At 41.7% G+C, this 17608-nt stretch overlaps 1 protein-coding gene across 1 annotated transcript in view; it reads left to right on the forward strand.

Annotated features, from left to right (window-relative positions):
* Positions 1-14232, forward strand: part of mapk8ip1b (mitogen-activated protein kinase 8 interacting protein 1b) — a 62017-nt gene extending 47785 nt beyond the window's left edge. Inside the window, exons 5-12 of the mRNA XM_078256376.1 lie at positions 1958-3106; positions 6597-6678; positions 8918-9090; positions 10625-10728; positions 11356-11472; positions 12572-12642; positions 12997-13095; positions 14098-14232. Coding sequence (XP_078112502.1) covers positions 1958-3106; positions 6597-6678; positions 8918-9090; positions 10625-10728; positions 11356-11472; positions 12572-12642; positions 12997-13095; positions 14098-14170 — 1868 coding nt within the window. The 3' untranslated portion in view covers positions 14171-14232. The remainder of the gene's footprint in view (positions 1-1957; positions 3107-6596; positions 6679-8917; positions 9091-10624; positions 10729-11355; positions 11473-12571; positions 12643-12996; positions 13096-14097) is intronic.
* The last annotated feature ends 3376 nt before the right edge of the window (positions 14233-17608 follow it).

The following is a 17608-nucleotide window of genomic DNA, read 5'->3' on the forward strand; positions in this document are numbered from 1 at the left end:
TTTACAAATATAGCCTACATTGTATCGCTGGCTGCTCAGATTATGCAGACCGCTTGACTGACACACACACACACACACACACACACACACATTGTTAAAATCATACGCTGGACACTTTATTAGTCTTTCAACATGGGTTTAGTTAATGATCGGGCTATAATAAGACCACGTCGGCTATGTAATCGCTGACAAACGGGACAATGTCATAATGGTTGGTGTAAACCGGAACATTTTAGCGTCCCGCTTTTGTCGGGACCCAGGACACGCAATTCAAAATCGGGACTGTCCCGGTCAAACCGGGATGTCTGGTCACCCTAGGCTAATCATTAGCCAGCAGCTAAAACCTGCTAACGTTAGCCACTAATGTTAGCTTTCTGGCTCACTAGCTAACTGGTCAGCTAGCTACCAATACAGATTGAATCAAGAAGAACGTAATTATGTTGGGGAAACTGCAGCTATTTTATTAGCATGACATGAATAAATGTTACTAAACGTAACGTGAATGAACTTGAATGGGTAAACTCATCCGTGAACAGATGCATTCTAATCGACGATAGTGTTTAGCAATAAGTCTCCCCCGAGGCCTCCTCCCAGCTGGACGTGCCTGGAACACCTCCCTAGGGAGGCGCCCAGGGGGCATCCTTACCAGATGCCCGAACCACCTCAACTGGCTCCTTTCGACGCAAAGGAGCAGCGGCTCTACTCCGAGCTCCTCACGGATGACTGAGCTTCTCACCCTATCTCTAAGGGAGACGCCAGCTACCCTCCTGAGGAAACCCATTTTGGCCGCTTGTACCCTGGATCTTGTTCTTTCGGTCATGACCCAGCCTTCATGACCATAGGTGAGGGTAGGAACAAAAACTGACCGATAGATTGAGAGCTTTGCCTTCTGGCTCAGCTCTCTTTTCGTCACAACGGTGCGATAAATTGAATATATATATATATATATATATGGATATCCTTGGATATGGCAATGTGCCACACATCACAGATTACTTAAATTATCCAAAGCGCAATATATGTATCCTGGTCAACTTAATGGCATATGCATTTTACAGCATGGGCGTTTCAAAATCCAAAATAGAGAAAAAAAATGAGATGGGACAAACAATACTTCACCATACTCGGACAGTTTATGTTTGTCCTCATTTTCACAGTCGCAAAATCTGTTATTTTTACCCACACTAAGAATTCTCAGACTTACTGTGATAAAACCTTCAGATTTGTTAATGAATGGGTGCCATTCATATGCAAACAAGCAAATTACATCACATGGCCTCACAAGCACAGAAGACTAATTTAAAGTTAAGATTATTTGTGTTAAGGAGTCATCTGAGAAAATTTCACAAAATTTTAATTGCAAAGTGATTCGATGCATGTGCAGCCCAATTTTTATATATATGATAAGAGGGTTAAGAGAGTAAATTTGCATCCAATAACGTCTATGATGATGCAATGCTAAGTAGCAAGTTCAAAAAAATGTAGAACTTCATTCCTTTCCAGGAGAGACGAGACTGAAATGTTGTCCTGAATTGGCCTCCCTGCTCACTTCTGAAACACACACAGAACTCACCTGTCATTTGCTCTCTGTGTTCAGCTGTAAGTGCTGCATCTTCCACAGTAAAAATATCATGCCTGGATTTCCTGGCGATGGATTATGATTTAACACATCAACCGCCATCTCGTGGCTCCACTATGACTTTGATGAGTAATAGGGATTTAGCTGCGTAATCCTGACAACGGTTACCTAACCATTTCTACTTTTCTCTCTTCCTGTTTGTGCTTTGCTTTATCTGTCTGTGTATTTGTTGCCATGTCTGGCTTCATGTTTCTCTGCTGGTCATGTCTGCATTTCTGCATGTATATTTACTCTGTGCGTGTGTCTGGCCTTTGTGCTTGCTTGTGTGTTTGCGTTTGTGTTTGTGCGTGTTGTTGTTTGTGTCTGCTTCTCCTCCAGGTAAACTCACCCCTGCACGTGAACACAGCTGTCTGAGCGACGAGGACAAGGTGCAGGGCGGGGGAGCACAGACCAAAGACCGCGGGACTTCCACTGACGCCCCCTGCAGACACAGCCACACCTCTGGACACTCCACAACGGCTGCGACTCGCTCCAAGCTTCAGGAGAAGCCGCCCGCGCCACCCCCACCGCAGAACTATACACCAGCTCCTCTAAACCCAGCAAGGAAGGCGGATGGAGGTGGGCACCACCGGGAGAGGATCCGCTACCACACAGACGTTCATATAGAACCCACAGAGGAGATTTATCTAACTCCTGTGCAGCGTTCCGCCGACCCTCTAGACCCTCCCAACGTGCAGGACCGGCCTTTCCTCTCGCAGCAGACTGAGCAGGGCCGCATGTCCATCAGCTCCGACACAGAGGGCCCACCTCCATACCAGCCCCTCCCAGACCGGACAAACCCCTCTATCTATGAGGAGGACGAGGTATATGTCCCCCCACCTTCATATACTTCCTGTGTAGAGTCCATCATCACGCCACCCAGCATGGCTCACTCAGCCCGCTCCTCCCTCGCGCTGGACCTCAGCCTGAAGGGGGCAGGAACGGGGGCTGGGGTCATGCTGAGACCCGGATCATCTGTGGAGTACGTTGATGCCACAGATGAAAGCTACTGCGGGGAAGATGAGGATGTGGACAGGATAATAATGGATGGAAGTTTGGGGAAGGGGGGAGAAAATGGGGGAGGAAAGGATGGAGTAAAGAGGGATGGCGGTGGCAGGAAAGTCCCACCAAGGACTTCAATGAGCTCGGAGGCCAGCGGCCTTTCGTATGACTCGGTAAAATACACACTAGTGGTGGATGAGCATGCTCAGCTAGAACTGGTCAGCCTCCGGCAATGTTACCAAGGCTACAGTGACGACAGCGACTCAGCCACCGTCTATGACAACTGCGTCTCTTCTCCCTACGAGTCTGCCATAGGGGAGGAGTACGAGGAGGAAGATGAGGACGATGAGGACGGCATTCAGATAGGAGGAGTGAGGAGAGAGGCCACGGCTTGTCTGTCTGAAGACTCCACTCCAGAGGTCGACCTGCACTTCTCCAAGAAGTTCCTCAACGTCTTCATGAATGGGCGCTCTCGCTCTTCCAGTAAGTCAATGCCGTGATTGCGATAGTTTTCTTTCAATAATATTTCAATATTAGCAATTTGAGTATTTTATAAACCATCTTGCATACATTAACCGCATGTGACATATGTCATGATAGCCATAACAGTCAGCCATGTTGCCCAGCCAAGCATGTCATAAACAACACCATGTAAAAAAGGTTAATATTACATAATAATTACATTCATGTTTATTTTCTGAACAAATGATTATTTTGTTGATAATGATTTTTGCCATTTGGTCATAATTATGAGACTTAATAAGCTGGTTGTAAATTTAAATTGTCGGAGTTTGTGCGCAGGGTCCAGAGAATAATCAAAAGTGTAAGTGGTGAGAATGGGAAGTGTTTGGGTTTGGTTTTCGGTCTGTAAATAGAAAGACAAACAGTATGCAAAGACATGCAAACTAAAACGCTTGTTTGCATATGGGGTAGCCTCACAACTAGGTGACGTCACAGCTTTTTTTAACATCAGTATTTTCTTCTTCATTCATTTGCAAGATAGCTCACAGTAACATTTCACCCTCTTTGTCTGAGAGACTTGATTTTACATTTTGAGAATATGTAAATTTCTTCATACAAGGCATTCTATTCCCCCCATAATTGTGTGTGAGACAACCTGGAAGCACATACGCTGTTATTTTGTGTAACTCCCTTTAAACATAGAGTAACACAGCAGTGAATGCTGTCTGGCCGAATTGGCAGCGTGGTGGGAAAGGCTTAAAGCGATGTGGCTGATGAAGCAAAGCCACAGAGATTTTCAGGAGCTGGAATATTCCCGTACAACACAACTCATCATCCACATGACATGTAACTCTCGATATTGTGACTGTCTGCCTGTTAGATTTAACTTTATCTTGTAGAATAACATCTGCAACTGGCTGATGAATAATATTTGAAACTGCTGTTTTATCATACCCGCAGTTTGAAGATAACAGTTTGAACATGTGATTTACATGGAAGTTATAATAAATTAAGCCACAATACCCATCACAGCTTCATAAGTCAATACACCCCTATGTTAAATTCCCATAGAGGCAGGCAGATTTGTATTTTTAAAGGCCAGTTATTTCATGGATCCAGGATACTATGCATCCTGATAAAGTTCCCTTGGCCTTTGGGATTAAAATAGCCCCACATCATCACATACCCTTCACCATACCTAGAGAATGGCATGGGGTACTTTCCATAAAATCATCTCTCATTGCAAATCAAACCAGCTATTAGGCTAACTGAAATACAACCTTGCCAATCTCTAGGTATGGTGAAGGGGAGGTGATGATGTGGGGGGGCCATTTTCCTATGTTTCTGTGTCTAAGTGACTGATGGGAACAACTTTGACATTGGTCCAGTATTAAGTGAGATCGCTGCAGTCGGCAGCGGCGAAACAAGCTACAATGTAAGTTAATAGGACAATTTTCCAGCTTGTATTTACCTTCATAAAGTGGTTGTTTTTGCCACTGACAGGCTCAGATTAATATTCTTAGTGTTTGACAACGTTCTGGAAAGGATCCCTACAGAGATAGACCTTTAAAACCTCTTTGAGACCTTTCTGTTTAACTAGAAACAGCTCTGAAGTCACTAGCGCTAAACCTACCAGACTCCATTTAAAAAAAACAATACCTTTAGCGCGTATAGAGCCAATATATTGTCACATGTAACTCGGTAAACTATGTGTTTATTTCAACTAAAACTAGAGTTGTGATGGTTGGAAAAGTGGAAAGACGACCCAAAACAGCTTTTCATAGTTATTTTTTTGTTTCTGTCGACCTTTGAATGAAGTGTATTTTACGATGCTAAAATTACTGTTTATTTACATGGAGTCTGGTGGGTTTAGTGAACGCAATTTCGCGGATGTTTTTATGTTTAACAAAAGGATCTTACTCTTTAACAGAAAGGTCGACCTCCTTAGAAATCCTTTTCATAATGTTGACACTCAGAATATTAATCTGAGTCTGTCAGCGGCAAAACGAGCACTTTTGTGAAGGTAAATTTGTCCTATTAACTTACATTGTAGCTTGTTTCGCCACTGCCGACTGCAGCGATCTCTCTTAATACTGGACCAATGTCAAAGATTGTTGTTCCTATCAGTCACTTAGACACAAAACATAGGAAAATAGGGTCCAGTTTGAAAAAAACGGAAGTTGCCCTTTAAGGTGTGTTCGCTGCCCCCAGTGCTTGATACACAAGGCTTTTGGACCAGGACTCTGCAAGCTGTATTATATAAAAGAGTACTCCACCAATTTTACTTTGTGCTCCTATCGGAATTGATGCATGCATGCTAGTGGTGTGCGGATCAATCCAAATATCGATAATATCGATACCAACGATGGTATTGATATTGATCAATACCAGTGTAATGAGATTGATACTTTAGTTTCAGTTTCTCTCCAGTATGCACTGCTGTGGTTTCATCAAAGAGGCGACCTGGCTGTCTGTGTCTGTGTAAGTGCCGCTCCTGTCCTCAGCGCAGAGCAGGCAGACATTGCTCCTCCTCCCCCTCTTGTGATTTTATGTTGTAACGTCATGTGACTCGGCGGCGCCAGGCAAACAAGCAAGCAGCCAGGTCCGGCAGTGGCCAGCAGCACACACACACAAGCAGGACAGAGACGGAGCAGAAGAATGGCAGAGAGGAAGAGGAGCGCTATGTGGCGATATATTTATACAACCATGTGAAAATTCTGTCCTGGGTTTTAACTTATTAATAATCCAAAGAAAAAGTCACAAAACCACTTAAAGGTCATGAGAATTAATTTAGATTTAGCAATTTGGTGATGCATCCACCGTAATTATTAAAAAGTATCGGTATCGTTTTGGTACCGGCGATACTGGCCCTGTATTTACTTGGTATCGGATTGATACCAAATTTTGCAGTATCGCACACCACTACTGCATGCTAGTATCGGCTAGTGTAGCCTTGAGCAGAGACGAGGAGATGTCCTTAAAGCAACAGCTTCTGTCAGTTTTCTTTTTTAGCTGCTTTCTCAGACTGTATCTGGGAAGGAGGAGGGAGAGGATTGTAGGATTTACCTTCATTAGGCTGACTCTTACCTTGGCTCATACGTTGACCCACATCACTGTGTATGTGTGTGTAAAGCAGCCAGCAGTAGTGGGCAGGTGGGGTCATTTCTTCTAATAGTCCTTCGATGTGTTAGAAACACCATCGCAGTTTATCTGAGCAGAGCAGGAGGGGGTAACAGATGTCTCAGGGGAATGTAGGTAGAAATACACAATGCTCATCTGTTTCACGGCTAATTAAAGTGTGATTTATAGGTCCTAAAATATGCATGTGTGCTTTAAAGTAAACACAATTTGCCCTAATTATGTTTTCTGTTTGTGTTTGTATATGATGGACCTCAAAGACAATCATCTTTTTGCCAGCCAAATACAGAAGCTGGCACTCCACACTGTATTATTGCATTATTTATTTTGTAACCGTCTATTTTCCACTTATCTCTTTTTGCTTCTCCTCTGTGTTTTCAAGGTGCCGAGTCCTTTGGCCTATACTCTTGTCTCATAAATGGAGAGGAGAGGGATCAGAGCCACAGAGCCATCTACAGGTGAGGAAGAACTGCATCATCATCACCATCGCTAACATCAACTTCATCCTCCCCACATCCATACTAAATGTTGCACCTTGACTGAAAACATATAAAGGGTTAGCCATCATTCTTATTATATATCATTTTTTATTATGCTCATATTTCTTTCCTTGTCAGACGTCTTGCCACGCCTCCAGACATCAGTAATTAATTCAACAGCCATTCCATTTTAGTTACCATTTAAAAGTCTTTACCTTGCAAGCAACATTTTTTGTCTTTGTCAATTCAACAAAAAATCACTGTAAGCCACCTTATATTCTTGTGTGCACAGCTATGATTCTTGTTGTTGGTTACACAAACCATTTGAAAAGGCTGTTTTTCTTAGCATGACCTATGATGTTGCACACAGCACTGATTTTTAACTACCAGGGATAAATGCTTCACTGACATTGTGAAAATGTGACTAAGAAAAGTTTTATTTCAATGTGTTATTAGTGATGAATCATAAATAGAAATTTAGGAATAGGTTTTTACCAAGTTTCTGGCAATAAAAGAGTTTAGTGGATTTACATGGTATGGGTTCTCATTTTTTAATTATGCAGGAAGAGTGGGTTCTAGCAGGAGCCAAGGTTGTAGTTGCCTTTAAACACGCTTTGTTTGTAGTTGGACCAGAGAATGCTCCAATTCTTCATGTTTGCCCTGTAACAGTCACACTCCAGTTGGCAGCGTGGAGTTACAGCTGCTGTTGAAGACCTCAGGCTGATAAATGTATAATAAAACAGCAATGCAGTCATGTGAATAGCAGCATCTCTGTTCATGACAGATCAGAACCGAAAACAGGGGGCTTGTTAAAGCGTTCCTTTTAATTTAGTGAGTTTCTAGTTTGTATGTGTATAATATTCTATATTTTCATAGTGCCTCTATAGCCATTAGCATCACATCTGACAAGCCAACATCATAGTTAGCTAGGTTAAATTATTGTTTTACGTTTTAACATTAGCTAAAGTATTAAAATTTGAATTTCTGTTAGTTCTATGAAAGCCTTATGCCTTATGAAACTCAGGTATCCATATTGAGTAACCTAAAAACAATGTTTATTTTCTATGAAAAGATAACACTGAAAACCTACAGTATGTTCTGAGTATTAAACTAATGTTTCGAGTATTAACATACATTATGTAGGCTTGAAGGAGATAGCAGTCCGCTTGTATTCACAAATGTCATTTATCTTTGTGAGCATATAAGCAACCTGTGTAGTTGCAGCTAACTGTGCTAAAAACAAAACTAAGCTAAGTGCTTTGCCATATTTGTATATATGGTGAAATTGTAAGTATTTGGAACATACTCAATGTGGAAAGGGCCAGTAAAGAAAGAGGAGAAAGAGCCATTCGAGAAGTGTCATGTGCATGGCTGTAGTGATATTTCATTTCGCCATGATACTAATTTGGCATTGAAATCTATGGGTGGTCATGGCACAGTGGATATGACACATTCCTTTGGTGTGGGAGATCTGGGTTCAATTCCCACTGCAATACATCAGTGCAGCACTACATATGTAGCAGCTATAAGTCGCTTTGGATAAAAGCATCAGCTAAATGACATGTAAATGTAATGGAATCTATTGTAACTTTGTGAATCAAAGCTCACTACAGCATCCTCCATGACGAGGCAACCAGTAGTATTCCTTTAAAATCAATCAACATTTATTTATTTAGCGCTTTACAGCAACGAGCAGGTATCCAAAGGGCTTTACATCAAGGACCAAGAATAAAAGTTAAATCAGAAAAGGTTACATAAAAGCAGGAGGAAGGAAACATGTCACAGTGCTACTATGTAATAAAAGCCAATCTAAATAAATAAGTTTTGAGTTCAGAGCTACGTCTGGTATAGTGTGGATGTCAGGGGAAAACTTCCAAGTCTCAGGGCAGCAACCCACAGTTTGTACCTTTACCTTGGGACTTCTAAAATAAGTTGATTGGATGACTGTAATGACCTGGTATGCTCACGAAGGGTTAAAATCTCAGACCAATACACCGGGGCCAGGCCATTTAAGCCCCTGAAAACAAACATTAAAATCTTAAAAACACACTGGGAGCCAATGGAGAGTGTAGAGAATGGGGTGTTGTGTGCATGTCTGGAGGTATTTGTTAAAAAACGAGCAGCAGCATTTTGCACAAGTTGAAGTTGAATATGAACCAAAGGTCCAGGCACTGTGAGGGCCCTCAGATCCTGTGCATAAGTACATCTGTCTTGGCAGGTTTGTCCCTCGTCATGACGATGAGTTGGAGTTGGAGGTGGATGATCCGTTGCTGGTGGAGGTCCAGTCAGAGGATTACTGGTACGAGGGCTACAACATGCGAACTGGTGCCCGTGGGATCTTCCCAGCTTATTACGCTATAGAGGTGAACAAGGACACAGAGAGCTACAAAGGTACTGACACTGCCATGACTATCAATTATAGAAGTCTGACTGTGAATGTCTTCATAACAATGCCTTGAAACATTGACTGAACTATGCACAGAATTGTATTAGGTGAACAGTGTTCTTCCCTGCACTTCATCAAAGGTCTGGTTGAGGGTTAAGGGTTCCCACTAGTGTCTCTGGCTTTGGCTTTTCCACAAACACAATCAGTAATGTTTGTGCGTGGGACACCTGTGATGGATTATCTGAGAACAGGGTTGTGATCTGTGGGGTAAACACGAACCTGAGGGATTGTTATGCTCTATTGGTGAAACTCTTCTCTGCCAGGTTTAAGCAGCTGGTAACAGGATTAAGAGAATATGACATGATTAACAAAGGTAAAATATTAAACAAAGGCAGAGGTATAAGAGATTAATATGGATGTGTAGATGATCGTCGTAGCGGTAAAGAAACAACTGGTCAAGTACTGAGTCATCGGTACTGACCAACAACCCTAGTATCAACCTCCAAGACCAGAGAAAACTACTTATTTAGTCTCTCTATGGTAAATGGACTGCTATTATATAGCACTATTCTAGTCTCAGCGACCACTCAAAGAGCTGTACACACTGCAGGCACCATTCAACCCATTCACACACTGGTGGCCAAGGCTGCCATACAAGGTGCCACCTGCTCATCAGATCAGAAACATTAACACACATTTAAACACCGATGAAACAGCTAATGGGAGAAATTTGGGGTTCAGTATCTTGCCCAAGGACACTTTGACATGTAGACTGCTTAGGCCAGGAATTGATTGGTAGACGACCGCTCTACCTCCTGATCCAACACATTCTCACTCCCATCTCGTAAAATATGGACGCTTGGTCAGGTGCCTTTGTCGTTGTTATTGATGCTAAAAGTGTCCTTTATCGTCATATAACGCGCTTTAACTAAACGTGTAGCGTCATATAACGTGCTTTAACTTAACACGCTTGGTTGGGACTATTGGCATTCCTTTTCACGCAGTTAGGTTAAGGCAAAGCTCGTGGGTGGGCTTACGTTTCCGTGACTCGCTGGAATGGGACGGTTGAGTTTAGGGAAAGGTCGTGGGTGGGCTTACGTTTCCGTGACACACGGGAATAACGGGCCAGTTAAAGAAGAAAGGCTTCCGTGACACGCGGCAATAACGGCATGGTTAAAGACACACACAGGACACAAACCAACCTCCCTACGCGGAATTTCCCCCTTACATAGTACTCGCTAAACCCCGTGTAGCTGCTGCTCTCCCCAGTACGTTCTACAAACACGCTGAAGGGCGCTTTTTTCGTCGCTTCAGACGCTGACAGCCACTGTCCAAACATCTGTATTTTCGAGTTCGGAGTGAGAACAGGTTGCCTGATCCACAGGACAAGGGCAACAAAAAATCTACAAAAATCTCACCTGGATTTTATTGCTTAAATAAATTTCTGCCACTCTTCTGTGTTCTGTGTTGTTTGTTGCCTTTTATTATTTTTTCCTGGGATCATATTCCATATTTTATATATTTGTCTTTCCTGTGCAGTGAAAAGCAGTGAATGGATGGACAGATACCGACTGAAGTTTCTGGGCTCAGTTCAAGTGCCCTTCCACAAAGGAAACGATGTTCTGTGTGCAGCAATGCAGAAGGTAAGAGGCACATGTTGTGCACATGTTAGTGTGCGTTTTGTGCGTGTGAGCGTAAAAAGCATTTGACTCCCATAGTAAAGCAACATTAAGGAGAAATAAACGCCACCAATACATCAGCTATTGTCCCAAAAAAACTTTGGTCATGGACATGTGGCATGAAGTTACAGTGAAACGACGACAATATTATGTATCTCATTTGTATATTATAAAACTGTTTTTAGAGTGTGTATTGTGTCCACACACATGAACAATTACAAAAGGACTTAATAACTAGCAATTAAAAAATCTGAAAACATGCAGACTGCACTTTGAGCGTGGTATCATCTTCCAACAGTGCAACACACACCAAAAATAAAGGAGCTACTTATAGTCAACATCTCAAATATAGAATTAATATAATATCACGTATGATAAACAGTATTATACTAGCGCTCTGTTATATTTTCAAAATTTAAATTGACAGGAGCCAAAATCACAATTTGACTGTTTCCAATATAAGCACTGTCAACATAGTTAAAACGTTATTATCATCTCATATAGAATTGGGTTACAGATTAAAAGTATTTTTTTTTCAGATTTTTGAGCTTTTTACATTTTAGGAGTCATCTTTTAAAAAATGTTTCCCAGATTGCAACCAACAGAAGGATGACAGTCAAGTACAACCCACCTTCCTCCTGCATCCTGGAGATCAGTGTGAAAGGCATCAAGCTTGCAGTTCAAGAGGATTATTATGCCTGTGACAGAGTAAGTACTCATACGTCTCTTTTGTCTGTCTAATATGTATTAATCATGAGGTTTTGTCAAAAGCTCACATGGAGAATCAAATTGAACAATTGAGACATGTCTCACTTGTGTGGCTGCCAATAGAGACTACAGGCAAAGATGTTAGGGGGTCATAGGGTAGATGCCAGGGAAGAGTTTTCTTAAAGTCGGAGCTATTTCCATTTTGAGCACCCTTACCCCCAATTTCCACCGGTTGCGGAACATCTGCTGATCCGGAGTCATTAGATTTCCATTAAAGTCAGTGTGTGTATTTTCACTGACTGCAGAACGGCTGTGTTCCGACTGCGTCCCAGCTCCGGCGGTCTGCAGCCCTCCGGAACAGATACGCAGAGCTTCTATTTTTGCCGGACGCCAGAGAGCTCCGCAGCAATTCAGCACAGGGCTGATAGTGCGGGACAGGAACTCGAGCACAGAAGCAAAATAAAACATCCGGTTAATTTTCAAAATAAAATCCACCGTGCTCATAGCGGATCATATTTCCCTGCACTACACCTTGAAAACACAGCACAGAGTTGTTTCCCCTCTACTCCTCTGGATGGAAACAAACTGTTGTTGGTTTTGTGGTTCTATTCTACATGAATTTGCAAGATCTCGTGAGTCTTGGTGACTACAGCTGTCAGTCATGGCCGCAGCCGTTACGCAACAAATCCGGACCTGGTGGGTATTGACGGACGGCAGAGCACGCAGCCGATACGCAGCCGTTCCGCAGTTGGTGGAATTTCGGTGTTAAATTTCCATTCCTCAACATTTCAGAGAGAATCTTTGTGTTATTCTATATATATAATATAACACTCAGAAAGGGGTCATTTTGCAAAATGAGTACTTTTACGTTTGTACATTTTGCTGTCAATAATTGTGTAAGGAGCATTTTTAATACAGAACATTCACTTGTATTATAAAAATTAATTAGTTTAACATTCATTCCATATAGATATATAGTGGGGCAAATACAACGTGTATTTTGTAATAGTAATTAAGTAAAAACTTAAGTAAAGCAAGCAGCCTTCTTGATTTTAATTGAAAACATTTAATCTGCCTCTTTTCTGTGCCCTGTTCCCAGAGTAATGAGTGCAGTCACTTCTTCCAGTTAAAGAATGTCTCCTTCTGCGGCTATCATCCGAAAAATAGCAAGTAAGTGAAGGCATAAAACCCAAATCAGAGGCTACATCACCAAGTCAAATAGTTTGTACTGTCTGACTAGAATAAAAGAAACATTGTAAACAAACAGCGTAAAGGTTTTTACCCTCTGCTAGTGTTCATCTGCAGAGGCCCAACATTACCCTACCACAAGGTGTCACTAGAGATCAACAAATGTACCAGACGTCACCATAGACTGGCCCTCTTGACTGCCTACTGATCAAATGTGAAACAGCAGTGTATTATTAATACAGAATGGAAAGAATAAAGTATTCAACAAATAAAGGTAAAACAACATTGACTACCCTCTTTGGAGTGCCTTATCGGTTTTCACTGTCTTCTGCGCAGGTATTTTGGTTTCATTACTAAGCATCCCGCAGACCAGAGGTTTGCCTGCCATGTGTTTGTGTCTGAAGACTCCACTAAACCTCTTGCAGAGTCAGTAGGGTGAGTTGGACTTTCTGCGTACTTAATCTCTGCTGACACATACAGTTGCTGCTCTAGTTTAGGGATGCTCCGATCTGGCTTTTTAGGGCATCGATGTTATGTGACTAAAAAGAGCTGACTGATTTGTTCTTGAGAACTAAAGTCCAGTGTTGGAAATCACTGTAAACCCCAACACTTTAGTTATGATTTTTGGTTTATTAGATATCTAAAAATTCTGTCAAATAACAACTATACACAATAACATTGTGGAGCTCCAGGTTTTCTTTAAATGATCTGTAAAGGTTACAATATTTTATTATAATATTTTATTATGACATTTTTACCATTTTCTCATGAACTACTAACATTTCTATTGTTATAATAACGCAGTCTCGGCACTTGTTACTGCATGGGTGCTTTTTAGTAAGTCTTACATTTTAGGACCCAGATCACAAAACTGCATGAGATACTGTGTGGAAAGAATATGTTTAAATATCTAATTTTAAAAATATTGTTTTTTTTCTATGGACTTAGTACATACCTTTTATAAAAATGAATCCCTAAAAGTAATTTGTATAGAGAGAAAGAAAATGTCTCTGTGGCATGTTAACACAGCCCCTGACTGTGCTTAACAGTCCTTGGCAGACCATGACAGATCAGACACTGAATGAACAAGTAATATATTTGCCTTATGTTTTTCCTTATGTATTTTTTATTTAATGATTTTTCTGAAAAGCAAATTTAAGTACCACTGTCGAGTAATTTGTTGAGACGGTCAGCCAATTCTGATTGGCACCTGATCAGTTGGCTCATCCTTATATTGAATGTCAAAGATCCACTCCAATGTTCTTATAGTGCCCCAACTTTAAAAGTTTCTTTCCCCACTCTTCAAAAACTACAGGACCAATCAGGTTTTGTTTGCCAATGGCTAATATGTATAGTCGTTGAATGCTGTGATGCTAATGATAACGTGATGCTGGTGTGAGTTGAGAAATGACTGAAGTACATGTCTTTGTTTTACAGGAAAGCCTTCCAGTTGTACTATAAAGAGTTTGTGGAGTTCTCGTGCCCGACAGAGGACATCTACCTGGAATAGCCCTGCCCTGCCTTCAACCGCAGCCCTGTACAGTACACTGTATCATAACATAATATTGCATGAAGGACAGACATCTAAAAAAAAAAGAAGAAAAGAATCAAAAATTAACACATCTGACAAACAAGCAGGAAAAGAAGGATCAATTATTGGATGAAACCTGCAATGTGAAAACCTCTGTGCAGCAAAGAAGAGATGAAAATGAGCCAAAGGAGGAGTGTCTTGAGAAAAGAAAATATGCAAAATGGAGTCAATGATGAGGACGGTGACCGCAGGTTGTCCATGGAAAGCACAAACATTATATCACCGCAGCCTTGGCAGCACTAGTTAGCCTGTAGCGTCATCTCAGCAGGTGCAACACTGAAAGCCCAGGAGCATTACTGGACTGCACCAGCTTGTATTTGCACCTGACACAAAAAAACAGCTGAGATTTGGAAACAGGATGAGTTTGCTTTGACTTTAAATATTTAGGATATGAGCTTTGAGGGAGGTGTATATTTACTAAATTACATCATCCACCCTAAAAAACTGTTATAAAACCAGCTACAGGTGATGTTCTTTGCATTCTTGGGTCCCTCTTAGATGACAGGTATCGAGCTGAACCTCGTTGTCAAATCCAGACAACTTGATCAGCTGTTTGACAGAAGAAAATGTTCTATCCACCTGGAACATTGATGAAAAACAGCAGGTTATGCTGTCTATAGGGCTCTCTACACATGATCTGTATTGGCTGTGCACACTGCAAGGTGGGGCTCAAGAGTATAATGCAGAGGCACAAGTGTAGCAAAGGTTTGTGTCGCCATTCCCATTGACGCGTGTCAAGTAGCAGGAGAGAACAACACAAGCCTAGCAAAGACTGTATTTCAGTTTGACACAAAGACCAGTCAGAGCCTGATAATAGCTGAAACAATTTGTTGATTCATCGATACGGTGATCAACAGAAAGAAAAAGTTTTTCTAAGAAAAAATGCTAAAGATTTGCAGGTTTCTCCTTCTCAAATGTGAATATTTGCTGGCTTTCTTGGTCTTCTATTATATTAAACCAAGTATCTTTAGGTTTTGGATTCTTGTTTGGACAAAGCAGACCATTTTAATGTGTCAACTTGGACTTATAATGGAACAAATGAATAATTGATAATAAAAAAAAAATCATTAGTTACTGCCTTACACCCAATACCTTTTTATTCCTTCACGTTTTGCTTTCAAACAACGTCAAAGTTGTAACTGATTGAGTTTTAAATGCAGTGGCAAGGCGTAACCTATAAGTGGTGTACAATCCCCAAGCTAGCACAGCTGTGAGGTCCGGCATCTTTACTATCTCCTTTGGCAAACAATAATTAACGTAGATGCAAAGTAATTCTTTGCTGCAGATCATGTGTAGAGGTCCATAGAATCATAGAGCCAATGTACCACAATCAGACAGGGAGAGGGGGATATATAAAAAACGAGTTCTACATCCAAAGGAGAAGCTGGTAGACTAGGAGGCAATGCCACAGTTTCCATGCTAGCTAAATCTGTTGGTTTTCTGTAGGTTGAAGGGCATTTTGGGAAATGTAGGTAATTACTAATTGAAGTAAGAGGAGACAAGGCAGGGTAGACTAAACACTGAATCACAAAAACACTCCTTAAATGCACTCAGCATCACTTGTCGACGATAAAAATAAAAAGGGTGTATAAGTGGGGATTTTTCCTTTCAAACTTTTTAGCAGCTTCTACTGTATGGTACTGTAGTGCTCAACAGCCCCCACCATTTGCCCAGTAAAGCCCTAGTCCTTAATTCCTAGTCACACTGCCCTTCTAGGGTGACGAAGATGTTTAAGAGCAGGAAAAATAAGACACTGGTTTAGCTTCTTTGGTGGTTCAAGACGAGTTCCAACATAAAGAATTCTCCTACGTAGTGTTCTAGAAACTTGCTCCTCATCGTTTCCATATCAGAAATATTACATGCTCTCAGTGTGGCAGTGATAAGATCATAAGGCTGATCCTCAGTACAGTAGGTATGGGTGCTGACAAGGGAGCAAAAGCAAAACTCTGGTGTCTTCATATCTTCACTAGTAGTGCCTCTTTTTCATCAGATCATTGTGACCTTCCTTAGTGAACATTATCACATTTTAAGGGATTGCCACTGAGTGTGTTGAGTTTAAGAGTTTGAATGCACATTTAGATGAAGGAGTATGTTTGATGTGACTTGTGCTTTTTTCCACTGCACTAAATGAGCTGTGCTGTACCTGTGCTGTCACAGATCATGTTTCAGAGACGTGTAAGACTTTAAACAGACACGACAGAACGATTCAACCGAAACCAAGAAAATTCTTTAATCGACAAGTATGCAGAGGCATCTTTAGGCTACAGAATAGCCCCGGATCTCTCTCTCTCTTTCTCTCTCTCTCTCTCTCTGACTCTCTGTCTCTCTCTCTCGCTCTCTCTCTCTGACTTTCTGTCTCTCGCTCTCTCTCTCTCTCTCTGACTCTCTGTCTCTCACTCTCTGTCTCTCTCTGTGTCTCTCTCTCTGTGTCTCTCTCTCTGTCTCTCTCTCTCTCTCTCTCTCTGTCTCTCTCTCTGTGTCTCTCTCTCTGTCTCTCTCTGTGTCTCTCTCTCTGTCTCTCTCTCTGTCTCTCTCTCTCTCTCTGTCTCTCTCTGTCTCTCTGTCTGTCTGTCTCTCTCTGTCTCTCTCTCTCTCTGTCTCTCTCTGTGTCTCTCTCTCTGTCTCTCTGTCTCTCTCTCTCTCTGTCTCTGTCTCTCTATCTCTCTCTCTGTCTCTCTCTGTCTCTCTCTCTCTCTTATGTTTTATTTATTTATTTTTTTACAAAACTAAGTATAATAGAATAAAAAAAGCCCCAGAATGGCACATACAAATTAAGAAAACAAGTATTTCCCAAGGCACTCACAGTTCTTAAGTATTTTTTGTAGAACTCATGGTTTGTCCAGTTTATTTTTCCGAGGCGAATAGAACGGGCAGCTACGTGCGGGGTCCGACCATCATGCAGCATTTGTTGCTATCATCTAGCAACCGTCTGAGGAAAGCTGTGGAAGGTGTAATTTCCGGAGGAATCGTCACCAAATCAGTCTAATACATTGATGCCATCAACACAAAATTTAGGAGAGCAATACTAATGATTTAGTTTGACGTTCCTGTGACGTGACGTTTCCAGTCTATGGTTCAGACTCAAACACACGGAGCTCTGGAGCAGACCTGTCCGGTTCAGGTTTATAAAGGACGCGCTCTGCTGTTGACATGCTGCGGCAGATGTGTTCCGTTTGTGCTCCGTGTATTTCTGTCGTAGTTTTGGTTTTTTACCTCCGACGTAGAGCCGCGTACAGACACTTCCCTAAACTTTGTCTCATTCAGAGACCAGAGACCCAAACGGGGGTCTGTCAGAAGGTCTGAGATCTACCGTATCAGCAGAGCAATCACGTAATGCACAGCAGGCTATGGTGCAGG

The sequence above is a fragment of the Sander vitreus genome, chromosome 1 (assembly GCF_031162955.1).
Source record: "Sander vitreus isolate 19-12246 chromosome 1, sanVit1, whole genome shotgun sequence".
In the NCBI taxonomy this organism is placed as follows: Eukaryota; Metazoa; Chordata; class Actinopteri; order Perciformes; family Percidae; genus Sander; species Sander vitreus.